This window comes from Sapajus apella, unplaced genomic scaffold (assembly GCF_009761245.1).
Source record: "Sapajus apella isolate SASKATOON/1434 unplaced genomic scaffold, GSC_monkey_1.0 scaffold127, whole genome shotgun sequence".
Lineage (NCBI taxonomy): Eukaryota > Metazoa > Chordata > Mammalia > Primates > Cebidae > Sapajus > Sapajus apella.
This window is the reverse complement of record NW_022437067.1, coordinates 1,929,876-1,949,229: the sequence shown is the minus strand read 5'-3', so window position 1 is coordinate 1,949,229 and position 19,354 is coordinate 1,929,876. Positions and strand designations below refer to the sequence as shown.

At 54.7% G+C, this 19,354-nt stretch overlaps 1 protein-coding gene and 2 long non-coding RNA genes across 8 annotated transcripts in view; 2 read left to right on the top strand and 1 right to left on the bottom strand.

Annotated features, from left to right (window-relative positions):
• PRDM16 (PR/SET domain 16) overlaps positions 1 to 319 on the bottom strand; it is a 345,467-nt gene extending 345,148 nt beyond the window's left edge. For all 5 annotated transcript variants that reach the window (XM_032262191.1, XM_032262194.1, XM_032262193.1 and 2 more), the window contains exon 1: positions 1 to 319. In XM_032262191.1, the coding sequence (XP_032118082.1) occupies positions 1 to 34 (34 nt within the window). In that variant the 5' untranslated portion in view covers positions 35 to 319.
• The window catches only part of LOC116539333, a 1,932-nt gene extending 1,294 nt beyond the window's left edge, over positions 1 to 638 (top strand). The window contains exon 2 of the long non-coding RNA XR_004264003.1: positions 319 to 638. This is a non-coding gene — a long non-coding RNA (uncharacterized LOC116539333). The remainder of the gene's footprint in view (positions 1 to 318) is intronic.
• Positions 639 to 6,931: 6,293 nt separating this feature from the next.
• On the top strand, positions 6,932 to 18,102 carry LOC116539332. Of its 2 annotated transcripts, XR_004264002.1 has the most exons (4): positions 6,932 to 10,079; positions 10,806 to 12,236; positions 15,784 to 15,915; positions 16,944 to 18,102. It is a non-coding gene; the product is annotated as an uncharacterized LOC116539332 (long non-coding RNA). The 2 variants fall into 2 exon arrangements; XR_004264001.1 differs by having other exon boundaries at positions 6,932 to 12,236.
• The last annotated feature ends 1,252 nt before the right edge of the window (positions 18,103 to 19,354 follow it).

The window sequence follows — 19,354 nt, the reverse complement described above, 5'->3', positions numbered from 1 at the left end:
TGGCTAGCTTCCTCGCCCTCGCCTTGGATCGCATGGTGTCGGCTCGCGGAATCCCTCTCCTCCTCCTTGAGTCCAGAAGCAGCCACACACTATCTTCATCTCCCCAGCATTGTCAGTTTGGACACCTTCGCACATGCGCACAGAGCACTCAATCTGACACCCCTCGCCGGGGCCAAAAAAACTTTGCAATGTATTCATCATCCTCATCGTCGCGCCGCCGCCGCCGCCGCCGCCGCCTCGGCGCGGGATTGGGGGGCTCTCCTCGGCCTTCCCGGTCTCCGTCTCACTTCTCTCTCCCCCCTCTCCCCCCCTTTTCAGCGCAGCTCGTAACTGGCCCTTTAAGAAAACATTCCGTGCTGGGCGCTCCCGCCCGGGGCCCGCACCCCGGACACTTTAAAAGGACCCAGGTGGCCCCGGAGGCGAGGTGACTATCCCCCCACCCTGCCCCTGCCTCGCGTCGCGTCGCGCTGCAGCTCCCGCCCCAGCCGGGGCCGAAGACGGGGTGGCGGCTGCGGTTTTCCACGCGACTTCCTCGGATCTCGGGGCACGCGCGCCGAGAGTTCGGACGCGGGTCCGGGCGGGTTTTGCTGCGTTTTACTGCATTTTATGACTAATTAAAAAGCTTGGCGTTCCCCGTCGCCCCGGCCCGCTTTTCTCCCGTCCTCTCTCTCCCCTCGGCCCCCGTCCCCGCCCCGCGATCGCCGGAGGGGGCGTCGGGGTTCGCGCGCCAGAACCCGGCTCCTCCGAAGCCCCCTCCGGGCCCCGCCGCCCCCCTCGGGCCTCCCGGCCCCCGCCTCCTCCCCTTCGCCCCCACCCAACGGCTGCTGCTTCGGGCTTCGCGGCTCAAAAACAACAGCAGAGGCGCCGCCAGCTCCGCGCTCCGCCACTGCCCAGGCCGGCGGGCGGCCCTGGGACCCGCCGCCCGCGGTCCTGCGCGGAGCTGCGGAGGCCAACAAGCCCCGCGCGGGGGCACACTCGGGGGCGGCGGTCCGAACACCGGGCGTCCTCGGCGGATCGTCCCCGCCCGCGCGCTCCTGCCGCGGCACCCCCGTCGGGCTCCGCCGCGCCCCCAGGTGAGTGACTGGCTGCGCGAGCGCCCGAGCTGGGCCACCTTCGGGGACCCGGGCCTCTGGGAACGCTCCCCTCTGGGCTCTTGGGCCCAGGTGCGTAGGGGGCGGAAGGGCAGGCAGCGCAGGTGGAGCAGCGCGGGCGGGAGCCGACCAAGCGCTTCCTCTGCCCCTGCAGCCCCCAAACTCCGAGGCGCCGCGGAGGAGGAGCCTGGCTGGGTGCAGGCAGGGTGGCCCCGGCCCAGGAGCCTGGCGGCCTGAGTGCGGATTTCTCATCTGAGAATCTGGGAATCGAGAATGAACTAGAAGGAAACCGAGGCGCTGCCCTGCCCGAGTCGCTCCCCTGCGCGCCCTCCTAGAGAACCGAAGTCCTGCCCGGCCACGGGACCGGGAGCTGCCGCAGCGTCAGCCTGAGCCCGGAGCAGGGGTTGCGCCCGCGGTGCGGGGAGTCTCTCCTCCGCCCCGCGAGGCTCCTGCCGTGCCCTCCCTGCCCTTTGTTGTGTAATGAGACCTGTGGCGGCTCCACTGAGACCCACACGTGCAACTCCACGCCTCTGCGTTAAAGGAGGTGAAACGCAGCGGCCCTGAGAACCCCCGAGACCCAGGTGTCTTAGCAGAGGCGCCCGGGATGGGGAGGGGCGCGGGGTCGGCGCTACCCCAGAGAAAAAGCCCAGCAGAGCCGGGGTTGGCCGCAGCCGGCAGCGGCGGTGTGTGCCGGGCCTTCTGCCTTGGATCCTCCGCAGTCGGCACCGCTTGCCTGCTCGGATTCGAACCCCGATGCGGCTCCCACGGGTCCAGGGTGCCCAGTCCTGCAGCCAGCTCGCCGCCGGAGCCCCTGCCGGAGGAAGCGCTCCCTAGCCTCCGCAGGGGCTGTTTCTGGCAAAAGGTGAGTGTCCCCCAGAGAAGGGCCGTCAGCAATGGCACAGCCCTGGTCCCCGCCATCCTTGCGAGGGTCTATCGACCTCCCCACACCCTGACCGTCTTTCAACAGGGGCTGGACCACAGAACAGCTGTGTTTAGCGCCCGACCCAGCTCTGGAGGTCTTGCTCTACCTCTCAGGCTGGGGCACCACTGTAGCCCTGGATGGCCAAGGGGGGCCCTGAACCTGCTCACCCGAGTGGGGGGAGGTGCTCGAGCCCAGGAACACAAGCACTGTCCTGCCTAAACCCCGCCAAAGGCAGGTTTCCGACCGTGGGCCCAGCCTGGCTGGAGCTGCTGGCTACAAAGGACTCAAGGTCACTCCCGTACTCGGCACCCCAGGTCCCTGCCTGCTCCTGCCTGAAGCCTCCAAGGGCTCCGAAGGAGGCCTGGGGTAGTTACCATGGTGCCCGCGAAGCACTCCCATCTGCAGAGAGGGTCTCTACCCCGCCCTCACCCTGCAGCCCAGCAAAGGCCTCCTTTTCCCTTGCCCTGGAGGTTGCCAACGGATGCCAAGGTTGCGTATCCCTGGTGCTCTTGGGGTGCCCCAACTCTCTCGGTCCCTCTCCCTGCCCCTTCCTCCAGCTCAGGAGGTGATTTTCAGAACCCTGACCAGGCTAGGGCAGGACAGCCATCCCTGGCACTGTTGCCAGGGCCTAGGGAAGAAGGGCAGGAGGTGTGGGAGCAAGCTGGTCTGTGCCGTCTGGTCCCTGCCCTTTGCCAGGCTGTGGGGTAGGGATGGGGTCACTGCTTCTCTGGTTCTGCCAGGGGAGGGGTAGCTGCTGGTCAAGGCTGGCCAGGGAGATGGCCGAGCTGCCCACCCGAAAGTTGCCCAAGCAGCCCTGGCTCCAGTGTCTCCCAGTCAGCTGGAGGAGCCCAGGCAGGCTGTTCCCAAGGCCATGGCCCTGGCTGAGGTTTCGTCCTGGCCTGACCAGGCCCTGCCCCCGCGTGGCCACACTTAGAAGCGGAGAGCAGGTCAGGCGTCGTTGAGGAGTCCCGTGGGGAGAAAAGGTGAAGCGGGGAAGGGCAGATGCAGGTCCTCCCTGGGACGCAGTTCCGTGTCCCTGCCTGGCAAGGGCTTTGGGGGGCTTGGGGAACAAGCAGGGCAAGTGGAGGCCCAGCGGGGAAAAGGTTGATAGTAACAGGTTTGAGGGCAGTTTTCAAACCAAGTCTCACTCTGCAGAGCTTTGGGGCTGATGCCAGGTCCTAGGACCCCTGCGCTGAGACTGTAAGTGCTGTGAGCTCATTCCCAGTGACCTCCTTGTCTTGGCCACAGACAGTGAATGGGGGTTGGCCACATAGAGGCTGCTACACTAGACAGCTGCATGCTGCTGTCAAGTTCCAAAACCAACTTCATAGCTGGGGTCTAGGAGGCCAGAGAGGACCTTTTACCTCTGCCTTCTGCTGGGGGCTGGGCAGGGAGGGAGGCCATGGAAATTCGTTTACCCATGAGCCCTGCAGACTCCCAGTGCTCCCAGTGCCCATAGACCCATGAGCAGGTGAATTCCTTAGGGAAAAGTCCAGGCTTGAAAGCCAGAAATGCTGGTCCTGCAGTGCTGGAGGAAGTATCTTACTAGACATCGCATAGGAGGGCCCCAAGCCCCAGGGGATCCCCAGAAACCCATTGAGTAGCAAAACTATCAAGAGGGCCTACCATGCACTCCCAGAGTCTACAAATGCATTCAGGGCTAGAGGGCTCCTTGGCTTGGCCAGACTTTGTGCCCCGTGTGAACTGGCAGGGTCAGAGCTGCCCCAGCCGCCCCTCCTAGCCCTTCAGGCCCCAGGGAGCCCTGCTTTGGGCTGTGTGTGCAGGACAGGAGTGGGCATGGCGCCTAGCAAGGTGAACTGACCTCATCTGTTCTCACCCCTTTCCCTCCTGGTCCTCTGTGCGTTTTGAACTTGGCTGTGGTCTTTCAGACTCTTGGTCTCAGGCTCTATTGAATTCCAGGGCAAGTTTTACTCACTCCCCACCCCGACCTTGTTCCTTTAGGAAAAACTCCGGTAGCAAAGAAGCACATATCCTCTAGTTTGGCATCTGGGTTTCCTGGGAGATTGGAAATGCCCCAGGAAGGATCCAGACGGCCAGCACTCACCCCACCCCCATACCTGGGCCACTGAGTCAGGCCAGGATGAGGCTGTGGCTCTCTCGGCATGTTCTCCTGCCCCATACTTGGTGGGAATGTCTCCCAGACTTGAGCAGCAGGAGGCAGGAGACCACAGAGGCCCTTGGGGAAGGCTGCCTTTGATCCCACAAACAGAGGGGACATGGAGGAGGGCTGCTGGACCCCACACCTAGCAGGGGACTCGATGGGGGCTGAGTGCTGGAAGGAGCCTGTGCTTGGTCTAGAATGGTGGGTGTGTGGGGGAGAACAGGCCATCGGAAAGGCCATTTCTTCCCTATTCAGGCCTCTGGAATGACCCGAAGCGGGCGCTTTCTCCAGTGTCATGCCTTAGCCGCACACCAGGACCACAGGAATCCCCCCAGACCCTGGGGTCAATATTTCAGGGCTCCTTTTCACCTTCCTCCCACCCAGGCCTGGGAAAGCTTCCTGTGCACCAGAGTTCTTGGAGAGGACAGGGCACAGTTCCCAGTTCTGGCCCAGTAGCGGCAGGGCTCGGTTCCCTGTGCTGCTCAGAGGTGGGGGCCTCCCAAAGCCGATACCTGATTCCTGTTCCCAGAGTGGGGAACTGGGAGGAGTGGACTTCTCAGGAATGCGAGCCCTGTCCCTGATTTCCAACAAACCCCAGATGTGTGGAAACGACGTCTTCTGAGTGCAGGGGGAGCCTTGTCCCTTGCAGATGGGCTGCTTCCGCGGACCGCCGGGCCGTTGCAGGCACCATGCCGTGGCCGCCTTAGTGGAGTCCCTTTGCCCACTTCCTGTCCCGGCATCCCCGCTAGGTGCCTGGCTCTTCTGTGCAGATGTCCCGGTGTCTGGAGCCCTGGAGTTTTTTGGCTTGTTTTGTTAAAGAGGTGGAGATGGTGAACCTGAACTCCCTGGGTCTCTGCACGTTGGGGCAGGAGGGAGCCTGATGCCGGCTTAACCCGGCTCACTGAGAAGGTGCAGAAGCGCCGAACGACTCCCGCCCAGGTGCGGCCCACAGTGGGCCGGGGCGCTGCAGTGGCCGAGCCGCTGGGTGTCTGCAACCCCGAGCGTCCCGGCCGCTGGGAGGATACAGGGAATCGGTTTCCCACGCTTTCCCTGTTGATCTCAGAACCTTTAAAAAGCCGCCAACGAATGCCGTTGCCCGGATGCGCTGCGTGTGCCCGGAGCCGTGTGTTCACGCGCGCCCGCAGCCGTGGAGTGGGTCCCCTCCTGCCGCCCGCCGCCCCGGAGCCGCCGACCTGCGCTCGCCGGGGAGGAGCAACTTCGTTACCCACAGCGCCCGCGTCCTGCGGACGGCGGGGAACTGCGCGCGGCGGAGGTGGCACGACCCGCTCCAGAACGCTGCCTGCGTGGACGTGGCCGCTGCCTTCAGCTCCCAGTTTTGGCCGCGCGCGGGCAGCAACGAAATAGCGAGCCTCGCAGCCTTCCGGGCCCCGCGGCCGCATTCCGGGAGTCGCCAGGTGGGATCCCGCCTTCCGCGTCCCCAAACGCTTAGAGCCCGGGACAGGGGCCGGCGGCCGGGTCGCCAAGAGGGTTTCCGAATCGGCTGGCTCCGGAATCCACATTCGGTTTGCAAGGCCCCCTCCTCCCGTCCCTCCGCTGCGCTCCCTGCCCCACTCTGCCCGCCCTCTTAGCTTGAAAACCAAATTTTGCCTTTGACCCTGCGAGATTAATACCCCACAGGTGAAACCGTGGAGACGGAGCTGCGGTGGATTTCTTCCCCACGCCTCGGTTTCCCCGTCTGTGAAATGGGGCCAGGCGTACCTGCCTCCTCCGGGGGGCTATTGCAGGGTTGGCTGGGAAGAGTGGCTGGGTGGAAGCCTCCAGGCGGAGGCCCAAGGCCGCCCACCCCGTGGGCCTCGTTTACTCGTTTGCGTTTGCTTGGCTGCTTGGCGGGGTCAAAGGCCTGCGGGACAGGGCGCGCCCCACCTTGGCTCCAGAGCCGGCCGCAGGTCCGGGTCTCCTCCCCTCACTCCCCCTCCCCGCCGCTCCCGGAACTCTGCTCACTCGCTGGGTGAAGGAGGAGGGAAGGCCCGGCTCCAATGCGCCCCCGGGGGTCTCCATCCTCCCACCCAGGCAGCACAGAGTCTGGCCCACCCTGGGCTTTCCTCTCAGGTCCCTTTCCTCTCCAGAAGCCCGGAGGTTTCACGCAGACCCGAACCTGATATGGCACCACGCAGCACCCCAAACCCTGCAGAGGGTGGAGGAGATTTGGAGAAGAGGCAGGAGCTGCCAGGGGCCTGCGGGGGTGGAAGCAGGTGGGGGAGGAGTGGTGACCCAGGCCCGCGCCCAAGACACAACGAAGCTAGCGGAAGGGACTGTCGCCACCCTGCCCACCTCTGAGGACTAGGTCTTTTGGAACCGGTGGCAGCTAAGTCCTCACACATCTGGGCGGGGCCCGCAGCAAGGCCTGGGGAGCTGAGGCTTAGGATCTGAACAAACTACCCCGCTAGGTGTAGACAGAGCAGGTGTGGTGGCAGGAGCAGGGGGCAGTGGTCTGAGAAGACTTTCCCTGCCTCCCACCTCCCAGGGCAGGACCTAGGGGAAGGAGGGGAGGGGAGTGGGGGGGGCAGGGGGACACCCAAGGCTCTACCCCTCCGTGCTTTGCTTTCTACTAATCCAGTAATCGCGGTGGCGGGGGAGACATGGCTCATAGAGCTGGCAAGAATAGAGCAGAGACCAGGATCGCCCCAGGCAGGGAAATATGACCAATTCTTTAGACTGACCTGAAGGTGATGGAATCAGTCGGGCGTGCTCTCAGGACAGGGCTGCCTGCCCTGCCACCAGAACCCCGGCACTCAGGCCCCTGGGGCCAGAGAGAGCAGCCGGGCATAAGTAACTCAGGGACTCCAGTCCCTCACCAGATGCCAAGCTGTGGGGAGCCCTCCCCCCCACATCTTGGGTCCCTGGGCCCCCTCATTAAGGCAGGGGCCCTGAGTGGCAGGGGCACCCCTGTGTGAAGAATAGTGCCCCCCACAGCCCCCACAGGTCACCTTTCTGGGGACCTGGGGTCCTGCCCTGGGGACTGGGGTAAACAGGGCAGGTCCAGCCTTCAGCAGCCTCTCCCTGGAGGGGGAGACACCCCTCCCCCATGGCTTCAGTGGAATTACAAGGGGAACACCCAGGTGGTATTCAGCAGAGGAGAAGAGGGGTGGGCTTCCAGGGTCCACAGACAGCTCGGGGAGCGGGGAGACAGGAAAAACTCAAGCTCAGCTTCTGCCTCCTGACCCCTGGGACCCTCGGGCAACCCCTCCAACTTCCTGGGAGTCCAGTTTCCCAAGGTAGAATGGGCGGCAGCAGAGCCTGGCCCCGTGGTGGGCACAGCTCCCAGGCCAGTGGCTTGCGTTTCCTGGAGCCCTGAAGGTTCCCAGAGGGGCGAGAGCCCTTCTCCCTCCCACCTGCCCTCTTGCAGAACCCAGGGCTGCTCCCAGAGGCTGTCAGCTGGAGCCCTAGAAGGTAACCACCTCCTGGCTGGACACACAGAGGGCCAGTCGGGGCCAGGCGTGAGGACAGATGCCTCAGGAGCCACCTGCTCTGCTCATCCACGAAGGCCTTAACTGGCTCTGGGGCCCCTGAACTCCCAGTTAAGCCTCACCCTCCTGACCTTGTCCTGCCCTGGTGCTGCCAGTGGGGTGGCAGGTGGCGGTGGGTGTCCGAGGGCCAGCTGGTCTCCTGGCAACTGCAGCCCGAGCTTGGCTTCCATTCACCCGTTCCTTCCTTCGCTCTCGCGGGAGGCATTGCAAGGCTCAGAGCTCCTGGAGCTTCCCGTCTTTGGCGTGAGTGAAGCAGGAGGGTGTCTCTTCCATCAGACCTGGAGCTTCCAGCTCACTTTCTCCAAAGCTCCAGAGCCTGGCCCAAGGCTGGGCTGTGCCCTGTCCTTAGTGAAAGAATGGATGAGTCACAACTCAGTGAAGAGAGCTGAGCAAGTGTTTCCCTTAGGGCTCCCCAGGCAGTTTCAGCCCAGGGGAAGACCCAGGGAGATGAAGGCGACCTTGCAGGCTGCGGCGGGTGTGGAGGCAGCAGCCTGGGGCAGGGACTGTGCTGAGTGCCTGAGGCCGAGCCACCCCTCTGTAGCCTCCATCATCCATCAGGTCTCAGAGGGCTGCCCTGTGTTCAGTAAGCCAATGCCAACACCATGTGACGAAGATACAGCAGTGAGCAGCTGCCCAACCCCCTTGCGCTGTGTTTGAAAAAAGAAGCTGGCTTATTCAGGGGTTCCCAGTGGGATGGGGGCGGGGGCAGGGACCATGGCAGAGCGAGAGTTCCACAGGCTCCCTGGCCCGGGTGCTGTGCCAGGCAGGGTGCTGGGCATTGCCCTGCTCATTTCCCACCCCTGGGTTGCAGCTGGGAACTGTGTGGCCTTCACAGTCCTGTGAGGTGGGTGCTGTGCTGTGCCCACCTTACAGATGAGAAAACTGATGTTCAGAGGCCTGAGTGACCTAGTCAAGGACCTGCCCTTACAAGCAGATTCGGGACTCAGGGAAGAGCTCCCTGACCACAAAGCCCCAGGTGACTCACACTGCAGGGATGCTGAGCTCCAAGGTGTGCAGGGTGGCAGAGATTCGTCTGCAGAGACATCTCTGCCTGGGACCCTTTCCTGGGGCTCCTAAGGTGCTAGGAGTGTGAGCACCATGAGAGCCCACTGCAGTCATGCCACCCAGAGGGTACTCTGGCCTCTCGGTCACCTGTGTGCTTCTGACAATGACCAATACACTTACCTGCCAGGGTCCAGAATGACTCAGCCATTGGAGTCTGTATTTCCTGAATCCGCCTCTCACTGGCAAGTCCTGAGCCCGCTTCCTTCCCAGCACCACCGTTGGAGCAGTTACCCAGGACTGCACTGCGGCTGCTGAGGTCAGGGAGAGACCCTGTGCTCCGGCCAGGGGCGTTGGGGGCTCGGTTGGGACTGACGCACCAAGCGAGTTGTGCTGAGTGTTGAGGCTTCTTCTGGGAAGGTATTTTCAATCACCAAATGTGCCATTAAAAAAATACGTGTCAGTTACGTGTGCACTAAGCCTGGACCACATGGGACATTGTCGTTCCAATAAACACGAATAAGCCAGTTTTCACATTAGAGAAATAACAGTTTCTGTACAAATGCGGTGCTTTTAGAAGAGGTTAATTAATAAACAGCAGGTAATTGTTCGTGGCACATTGTGGCAGAGGGTAATTTTCATTTTAGAGGATGGAAGGGCCAAATACCCCTCCCCACTTAGCATTTTTCTGTAATAATCACCTCGGCTTCACCTCTGCCTTTCATTTTTACAGCTGGAGTTGCTTATCATCGCTCCAACGTTCACTAAAAAGGAAAAACTATCATTTAAACAAAGCTATCGAAAACCCAGCATCATTTGTGGACTTTTTAACATAAATAAATCATACAAACTAAGATTTATGTTCATGGAATGATGTCATTCATTGAAGGCCGCCTTCCCAGTCAAATCCGTGTTCAGTGATTTTGCTTTGATGGGGTATGCTTTTTGCTAAGTAGGAAAAACCCGTTCGGTCATCCTTGCTGCTGTCTTTTCTCACTCTGGCCCAGGACATCAGAAAGGTTTCTCCCTGGGCCAGTCCACAGAGCCAAGTCCAAATGGTGAAAATGGTTTTAACTCCATAGACTGCTTTTAAACCATAAGTCTGAGATTAGGACTGTTGAACCTTCCCTAAGAATTTGTGCAAACCTCAGCAGAAGTTATCGTCCTCCCAGGTCTCCCAGAACCTAGAGTGCGTCTCATTGCAGAGTAACACATCTGCAGAAGCTTCACCAAATTGAAATGAGTGAGGAACATTAACATCAGCACATGCTGCCTATCCCTGCAATGCAATATTGTGTCACCATGGAAAGGAGTGGAGATCTGACACTTGCTACGTGAATGAACCTTGAAAACATGATGCTCCCTGAAAGAAGTCAGTCATAAAAGGTCACACATTTTGTGATTCCATTTCTTTGAGATGTCCAAGATGGGCCAATCCATACAGACTGAGGCAGGTTTGTGGTTGCCTGGCTGTGGAAGTAGAGGCAGTGGCACCCTGGGCCAATGAAGACACCAGAACAGATGGGCCACACCAGAGTCCAGCTCCAACCCACCAGGCATTGACAGCAGACCATTAGCTGGAAGCCAGTGGGACGTCAGGCTTACTAATAGGGGCAGGTGTCCACCAGGCTGCAGTGAAGCTTCCATTTGTCCACGCAACATGCTTCATGCTTGCTATGTGCCAGGGACAGCCATAGGCCCTGGGGCTGCCACAGTGATGGAGACAGACGCTGCTCCCATCAAGCTCATGTTTTCATGGGGAAAGCAGCAATATACATAAGGGTCTGATGTGCCAGGCTAGATGATTCTAGTGCAATGGACACAAAGGAGGAGAGAGGTGAAGGCACAAATTTCAATCGGTTGTTCAAGAAGGGCCTCACTGATGTGGTGACATTTGGGCAGAGACATGAGGGAGTGATGAGGGAGCCACCCACGTGTCTGGGAGAACAGCAGTGGGGCAGAGGGAACAGCCACTGTGAAGGCCCTGAGGCTCCAGTGACCAGTGTGGCTGATGCAGAAGGACAGGGAGGGGAGGAGGTGAAACCACGTAGCGTCAGTGGGAGGACAAATTAAGGAATTAAAGTTGCACTCTCTGCTGATTTTAAAGTAGGGAGATGATTCTGGATTATCTGAGTGGGCTTAATGTCCTGACTCTCCTGCCTCCCTCCTCCACTTTTAAGGGTCACAAGGCTCCAAAAGTGGAAGAGGGAGACAGGAGAGTCAGGGTCAGGATGGAGAGGAGAAATGTGAGAATATGAGGAAGATTCCTCCGGCTGTGCTGGTTCTGAAGACAGAGGAAGGGGCCGTGAGCCATGGGTGAATACAGACTCTAGAAGCTAAAAAAAAGGCAAAGAAATGGATTTTAGAGCCTCCAGCAAGGGAGGCAGTGCTGCCCATGCCTCAACTTTAGGGCACTGAGATCCATTTTAGACTTCTGACCCACAAAACCAAAACCTAGTAAGTATGTGCTATTTGAAGTTGCTAAGTTTGTAGTAATTTGTTAGAGCAGCCACCAGAAATTAATATGGGGAGGAAATGGGGATTTCATCTGTCCATGGTCAAGACATTCAGGGTGTGGTAAGAATCTGAGCCTGCCTCACCTACATGAGAATGAGAGAGTAATGACCACAGAATAGTGGTAATGGCAGTCCACATATCTGGCTCCTTAGCCACTCATGGCAACATGGACTGGCTGCCTTCTATGTCCTGCCCGTGGCCATTCTTTAGGGAAATTCCTTTGCATCTCCTGCTACCTTTACAGACTACGTATCTTGTTGGATTACTTTCTCATTTTCATGAAGCATATCTTCTGGTAACTTCTGATAAAAGATGCATAGAAGATACATATTTTAGGACTTCTGCAGTACCAGAAGGATAGTTGAGCTGGGTATAGAAATGCTTTGTTAGTTCTTCCTACTCTCTGTTTTCTTTCTTCTTTATTTTTTGAACTTGATACTTATATGAGCTTTCTTCTGCCATTTAATCTGTGTGTCCTCCAATTGGCTTTGTTCTATCTGTTTCGATATGTCTTTCCTGAGGCATCTGCTGATCCTATGCTTTCTGCCCATGATGAGGAGCTGACTAGAAGATCTGACAGTGAGAAAGGAGGGATACATTGTCCTTGAGCCTCATGGATGGGGATGATCCTGAGAACCTTGGATGCCAGTTATCTTTAGGAACCGACCTGATTACCAGAGAAGTTACCCAAGGAGTGAGGGAGGGGTCTGGTTGCCAGTCTTCTTGGAGTCAACGTGGAGTTGAAGGAAAGGGTCTTTGAAGTCAGCTGCCTGAATTCTGGGAAATAAACTTCTGGACTTTTGCTGGCGTTGGGGAGGAGTGGTCACTCAGGGAAGATAAGGAGGGTATAGGAATCTAACTGGGTCATAGGCCCCTTTCACTCTAGCCTTCCTGATCATAGCCACCCTTGCACCCCAAGTCCTAGAGGTACTCTTACACCCAGCCCTCAGTGTTGGAGTTCCCCTTGGTTACAAAGCTGGTAAAATATCACCTTCTTTCTCTCTAGTCAGGACTTTCTCTTGTCTCTGACCCAGTTGCCATAGGCCCAGGTCCATCAGCAATTCAGCTTTCAGAAAGGAGGCCCACCCTCACGGGTAGATGCCTTTTACAATCTCTTTATTGTGGTTGAAGTGGAGCTTACAGAGGGGACACCATTGAATGGGTGTGTGTTCAATTTGCCATCTTAACCCAGAGGCTTTTGTAGCTATTTTAGAAACACTATGTCCATTCTTAGGTCCAGGCCTGATACCACACCCAGTGTCCACACACAGGGTCTCTGATTCCACAGGGTTCTTTGGGTCCTGATCAGTGATCTTTCTAGAGCCTCTCCCATGACCTGCTTCTAGCCACAAAAACAGCTAACAAATGCAATTTGTGTTTCCTACAAAGGAACGTTGCATAGGCAATGAACATAGTGACAAGAGTGCATGCTTATCGCCATACTGACGGGTCCACCTTTAAGAGTGTCAGCTGAAATATTAACAGTGGCTTTCCTTGGGTAATGAAATCTGAGAATATTAAAACTTTTTTCTCTGTTATGTTTCTCTGCATTTTAATTTTTGTCCACTGACTATATATTAGTGGTAGAAGTGTTACAATCTTTAAAAATGAGAACATCAAGAAATTAGCCCACCGTGGTGGTGGTGTGTTCCTGTGGTCCCAGTTACTCAGGAGGCTGAGGCAGGAGGATCTCTTGAGCTCAGGAGGTAGAGGTTGCAGTGAGCCAAGATCTTACCACTGCACCCCAGCCTGGGTGACAGAGTGAGATCTTTTCTCAAAACAAAAATAAACATGAGAAGAAATTCCTATCTGTCCTTCAAGAACCAGCTCAGCCTCGGCTACTTCCCAGGAGCATTCCATATTCCCACTGTTGGGAATGCTTCCTGCAGCACATTAAATAAACTGCATTTTCTAAATATCGCTTTGATTTCTGAGTTTGTCTCTCTTCTGCTGGGGTGTGGACAGCTGGGCATATGCTCTCAGCACACCATACGTTTGGAAGGGAGGGGGCACGGGCATCTGGTCCCAGGCTCCCAGCCCCAACGGGTAGGCAGGTGGTGGGTGTGCAGGTTCTGGAGTGATTCTGGCTGCATCATGGCCTCGCTCTGGGGTGGAGCTGGTCACAGCACTTTTGGCCTCAGTCCCCCCTCTGTAGATGTGACCACTGTAAAGGAGAGGGTCATTGCATGTAGGGCTAAGGATCACACTCCATGCACAGTGCACAGCCCAAAGGCTGGGTCTTTGTAAATGAGGTCAAATACAATTTAACATCTGAACCATTTTTAAGTGTAGCATTCAGTGACGTTGGGCACATTCATTCAGCTGTGCAGCCGTTGGCACCCTCATCTCCAGTCACTGCTCATTGTCCCTCCCCAGCCCCCAGCACCCCCCATTCTGCATTCAGTCTCCATGGGCTTGGCCACTCCAGGGACCTCACAGAAGTGCAGTCACACAGGATTTGCTTTTTTGTGACTGTCTGTTCTCACTTGGCTCATGTCCTCAAGGTTCAGCCGTGTTGTCACACATATCAGAATTTCCCTCCTTTTTAAGACTGAGTTGTCCTGCATCACGTGACTGGCACTCTGGCCACTCCCATGCAGACTCAGCCTAGGGTGCACCTTTGGTGTCCTTCCTGGCCTGGACATGCAGATTCCCAATCTTCTCCGGGGCAGGGGTGTGGCCACTCCACAGTCCTGGGAATCCACAGGCGCCTGAACACCTCCTGATTCCTTTCAGGCTAGAGCAGCCAACACAGGCTCCTCCTCCCACACACCCTGCGATGAGCTGGCTCTGCTCCCACATCCCATGCCCCTCTGCCTCCTTGAGGGAGGTGGCCTGGAGGGGCCCGGACACAGACAGGCTTTAATCCCCACAGGAGGGGCAGCTCCTCCGTCTAGGGCAGTTCCTGCCTTCTTGTCCACTGCCCCCACCTCTTCCCACACTTGTCACCTCAAAGGCTTCTTGGTGGTCCCAGAACCTCCCCACCCAGCACAACTCTGAGGGTGTCACCCAGAGGGGGGCTTCTTGCCTGTTTTGTTTTTCTTTATTTCCCAGTGCATAGAGAAGAGCATGGCACACATAAGATGATCAATAAATGATTGTGGGATGGATGGATGGAAGATGAGTGAAAAGTGGATGGATGGATGGAGGTTGGATGGATGAAGAATGGGGTGTGGATTGGTGGATGAATGAATGAATGGATAATGGGTGTGTGTGTGTAGGGATGCATGGATGGGTGAGTGGAATGATGTATGGATGGGTGGATGGGTGGGTGGGTGTTGGGTGGATGGGTGGGTGGGTGGGGTGTGTGAGTGGATGGAGGATGGATGGATAATGGTTGTGTGTGATGGGTGGGTAGGTGCTGGGTGGATGGATGGATGGGTGGGTGTGTTGGTGGATGGATGGGTGAGTGGATGGTTGGATCAGTGGGTGGGTGTTGGGTGGATGAGTGGATGTGTGGATGGGTGGGTGGGGTGGGTGAGTGGATGGAGGATGGATGGATGGGTGAGTTGGTGAATGGATGGATGGGTGGGTGGGTGGGTGGATGGTTGGGTGGGGGTTGGGTTGATGGGGTGGGTGAGCGGATGGAGGATGGATGGATGGATGGATGAGTTGGTGGATGGATGGATGGATGGGTGGGTGGGTGGGTGGATATATGGATAGAGAGATGAATGGGTGGGTGGGTGGGGTGGGTATATGGACGGATATATGGGCAGGTGTTGGGTGGATGAATGGGTGAGTGTGTAGGTGGGTGGGTGGATGGGTGGATGGATGGGTGGTGGGTGGATGTGTAGGTGCATGGGTTGGTGGGTGTTGGGTGAATGGATGCTGGGGTGGGTGGGTCGATGGATGGATGGATGAATGGATGAGTGGATGAATGATGGGTAGGTAGGTGGATGAATGAGCAAGTGGGTGAATGGATAGGTGGGTGAGTGTTGTGTGGATGGGTTGGATGTGTGAGTTGGTGGATGGATAGATGAATGGACAGATGGTTGGTGGGTGGGTGGGTGGGTGCTGGGTGGATGGACGAGTGGATGGATGGGTGAATGGTTAGGTGGATGGTTGGGTGTGTGAATAGATGGGTGGGCAGGTGTTGGGTGGATGGGTGAGTTGGTGGATGAGTGGGTTGGTGGATGGGTGGATGGATGGTAGGTGGATGTAGGGTGGATGGATGAGTGGATGGGTAGGTGGATGGGTAGATGGATAGATGGATGGATGGTTGGGTGGATGGGTGGAGGGATGAGTGGATGGTGGGTGACCGCAGGTGGGTGGGTGGGTGGATGGATGGATGGATGGGTGGCTGGATGAATGGATGGGCGAATAGGTGGGTGGATGAATGGGTGGGTGGATAGATGGATGAGCAGATGTATAGGTGCATAGATGGATAGATGAACCCCTCCACTCAATGAGCTGATTGTAAAACTGATGCCTAGTAGGAGAATGGCATCTGCTCCAAGGCACAGAGCACTCTGGCCACAGAGCTGCCCTGAGACCCCAGACCTCTGTTCTTGTGCCCAGCTGTGCGTAGTGGTAAGTTTCACCTTGACAAGCAGGTCTGATCCATGTCTTCTGTTGACCCAGGGTGGAGCGCTCCAGGGACAGACACTTGATCCTCCTCATCTCCATTTATTGTACCTGTAGGTTCAAGAACAGTCCCTAGTCTGTCACTCCCAGTCCTGTGACCCTGGGCATAGGACCCAAGAAAGAGAGGTGATACCCACCTCTCAGGATTGCTGCCCAGAACAAATAAAGTGATGGGCTTTATAGAAACAGGTGAGTGGCAAGCAGATGGCATCCATGCCCTTGCCCTGCCAGACACTCTGCCCACTGTCCCTCATTCTGCTGAAACGGCTCCCCAGGGTCCCCAGAGATGTCTGAATGACCCTGCCATATCCGTTTTCCTGGGCCCCCTGCAACACACTTGTGCAACTCATTCCTGAAAATGAACACACACCTCATGGCTTTCCTGAGGGCCCTCTCTGGAACAGGGTCTTGCCAGGATCCTACGTCAGAAAAAGGCTTGAGTTTGGGATGTTCCAAGGAGGATGGGAAATGCTGGAAGCTGCTTGGAGTGGGAGGGTCTTTCCTGTAACCCCCTTTTGTGCTCCACCCTCCCACTGCCCCAACACACAGACAGCCACACACTTCCTGTGAGGTCAGGCATAGCCAGAGCCAATTCTCCCCGGCCCTGCCCATCTCCCTTGGCTGAGTCCCTGAAGCCAACACAGCAGGGCCCAGCTAAGCCCCTGACCTCACCCCCGAGAGGAAGCAGTGGCCCTTCCTGGACTCTACCTGGGTAGGCATCTTGGGGCCACCCCTGAGGCTCACAGGCTGCCATGCCAGCAGGTGTGATGGGCACTGTGGTGGGGGCTGGCCTCTGATGAGGGTGGCACAGGTACCCCCAGGGTCTTTGGCAAACAGGCAACTTTGTGACCCAACATGGTCCCCTGTGGGGAGGCACTGGACTCTCTGAAATGAGGCACTGCAGAAACAGCTGCCCTGTGCTCCAGGGTTTTTATGAGTTTGCCTTAAAGATTTTATTTCCAGAAAAAACCGAAAGCAATTAATCCAAATTACAGAGTAGTCATTTGCAATAATATTTGCTTTAAATATGTGTATTTTTTAAAACCCCTAAGCTGTGGGCCTCAAGTGAGTTCGAGGTGAAGGACACCTTGAAATAATTACATTTTTTGCTCATTTTATGTTGTGAAAATGGCTTAGTTGATTTGGGGAAGAATTGTAAAATATTCAGCTGACTCCCTTATAAAGGCAACATTATTTTTTTCTCCCATTTTTGCCAGCATAACCATACTGTGATCATTTACCCTCTTTCTTGGAAGGTGGATTCCTTCCAGAAGATGCCCTAAGCATTGGTCCAGCTGCCTCTCAGCCCAACCCTGACCAGCCGTGGGGAGCCACGCCCATCCCAGAGGTATGCCTGCTGGGTGGCAATGGGGCCTAAGAGGACCAGGGTCTGTGGGGGTCCATATGCTGGCAGAGGAGCCAGCTGCTCCTCGGGTTGGGACCAAGGAGGGGAACCAAGGTTTACCTGCCTGCTTTGCCTCAGTGATGGCCAGAACCATGCCCATTGGGATGGCTGTGGTCCAGAGAGAGGGCATCCCATCCACCCAGGCCCCTCTGCCAATGAATATGCCTGTGAGAGGCTTAGGGGCTTGGGAAAAGGGGCTGTATTTAAAAATTAAATGGTTCTCAGTGTAACAGCAGTACACGGGGCCGTGCTGAGGCAGGGGGCCTGAGGGAATGAGGACCTTAGGCAGGACTCTCCTTCCGTGTTCCAGATATGGTACCATCCAGCACCTCCTTCTCAGACTGATGAAAGTTTGTGATTATATCCCCCTAGTATTTGACTTGCCTTGTCATTTTCTTAACACTATCCTTTGAAGAACCAACATTTAAATTTTAGCAACATCCTATTTTTTTTTCATTTGTGATTCGTGCTTTTGTTTTTGCCTTGTTTAAAAAATGCTTTGCCTCACTCAAGGTCACCAAGATTTTCTGCTATGTTTTCTTCATTGTTTTGCATATTTATAGTTTTCATTCTTATATTTAGATATAGGATCTGTTTCAAGTTAGTTTTTTTATGTGGTGTGAGGTAAGGGTTGACGTTAATTTCTTTGCATTTAAGTATCCAATTGTTGCAGTATTATGTGTTGAGAAGTTTATGACTTTCCCATTGAATTGCTTTGGCAAACTTGTCAAAAAGTAATTGGCCGTATATGTGTAGGTCTATTTGTGGACTCTGTTCCATTGATCTGTGTGTCTCTCCTTTTGCCAATTCCACGCCGTCTTGATCACTACAGCTTTATGATAGCCATGAGTATAGTGTAAGTCTTCCAACTTTTGTCTTGTTTTTCAACAACGTTTTAGGCTATTTTAAGTCCTTTGCATCTCCACATAAACATTAAAACTAACTTGTCAACTTCTAAAAAAAAAAAAAAAGCATTCTGGGATATTTTTATTGGTATTGCCTTGAATTTATAGATCAATTTCAGGAGAAATGCCATTCTAACAATATTGAGCATTCCAATCCATGAACATGTTATATCTCTCCATGTAAGTAACTTTAATTTGCCTCAGCAATATTTGGTAGTTTACAGTGTATGACATGAGCTTTACACACTTTTTAATGTTAAATTGATCACTAAGTATGTAATATATTTATTCTATAATTTTTAAAAATTTTAATTTTCAGTTGTTCATTGCTAGGATTTAAAAATCCAATTAATTTTGATACACTGACCTTCTATCTTGTGACCTTGCTAAACTCACTAATTCTTGTAGCGTTTTTGTAGTTTTGTTTGGATTTCCTACATACATGAATATGTCATCTGCACCTATTTATCCCTGAGTGAGCATTAGCAGTTTGTGTCTTTTGGAAATTTATCCCCTTCATATTAGTTTTTTAATTTATTGGCATAAAGTTGTCCATAATACCTTCTTATTATCCTTTCACTGCTTGTGGGCTTACTAGTGATGCTCCTTCTTTCGTTTCTGACACTGGACATTTGTGTCTCTCTCTTTTCTTACAGATCAGTCTGGCTAGAGGTTTCTCAATAAGCCTTTTAAGAGGTAGCTTTGGGATTTATGGATTTTTCTCTATTGTTTTTCTATTTTATTTTTTGTTGTTATTTTCTTTAATATTTCCTTCTGCTTACTTTGGGCTTAAATTATTCTTCATTCTATGGTTTTCAAAGAAGGCGGTATAGATTATTACCTGCAAAATTTTCCCTTTTTCCAACATAAGAATTTCATGTTACAAGTTTTTCTCTAAGCACGGCTTAACTACATCCCAAAAGTTTTGAAATATTATGTTTTCATTTTTATTCAGGTCAAAATATTTTTAAATTCCTTTTGTGATTTATTTTTTGACCCGTTAGTTATTTAGGAGTGTATTGGTTACTTTCCAAATAATTGGGGATTTTCACACATCATTCTGTTATTGATTTCTAGTCTTTTAAATGATTTCAGTCTTTCTAAATGCATTGGGAGTTATGGTTCAGGATATGGCCTCTCTTGGTGATAGTTCTGTGTATACTTGGAAGTGACGTGCCCTTTACCGTCGTTAGGTGCCTATACATTGGGGATCACTACTTTCTCTTGAATGATTGAACCTTTTATTATTATGAGATGTCCTTCTTTATCCATGAAAATATATCCTATTCTCAAATCAACCTTTACTGATGTTAACATA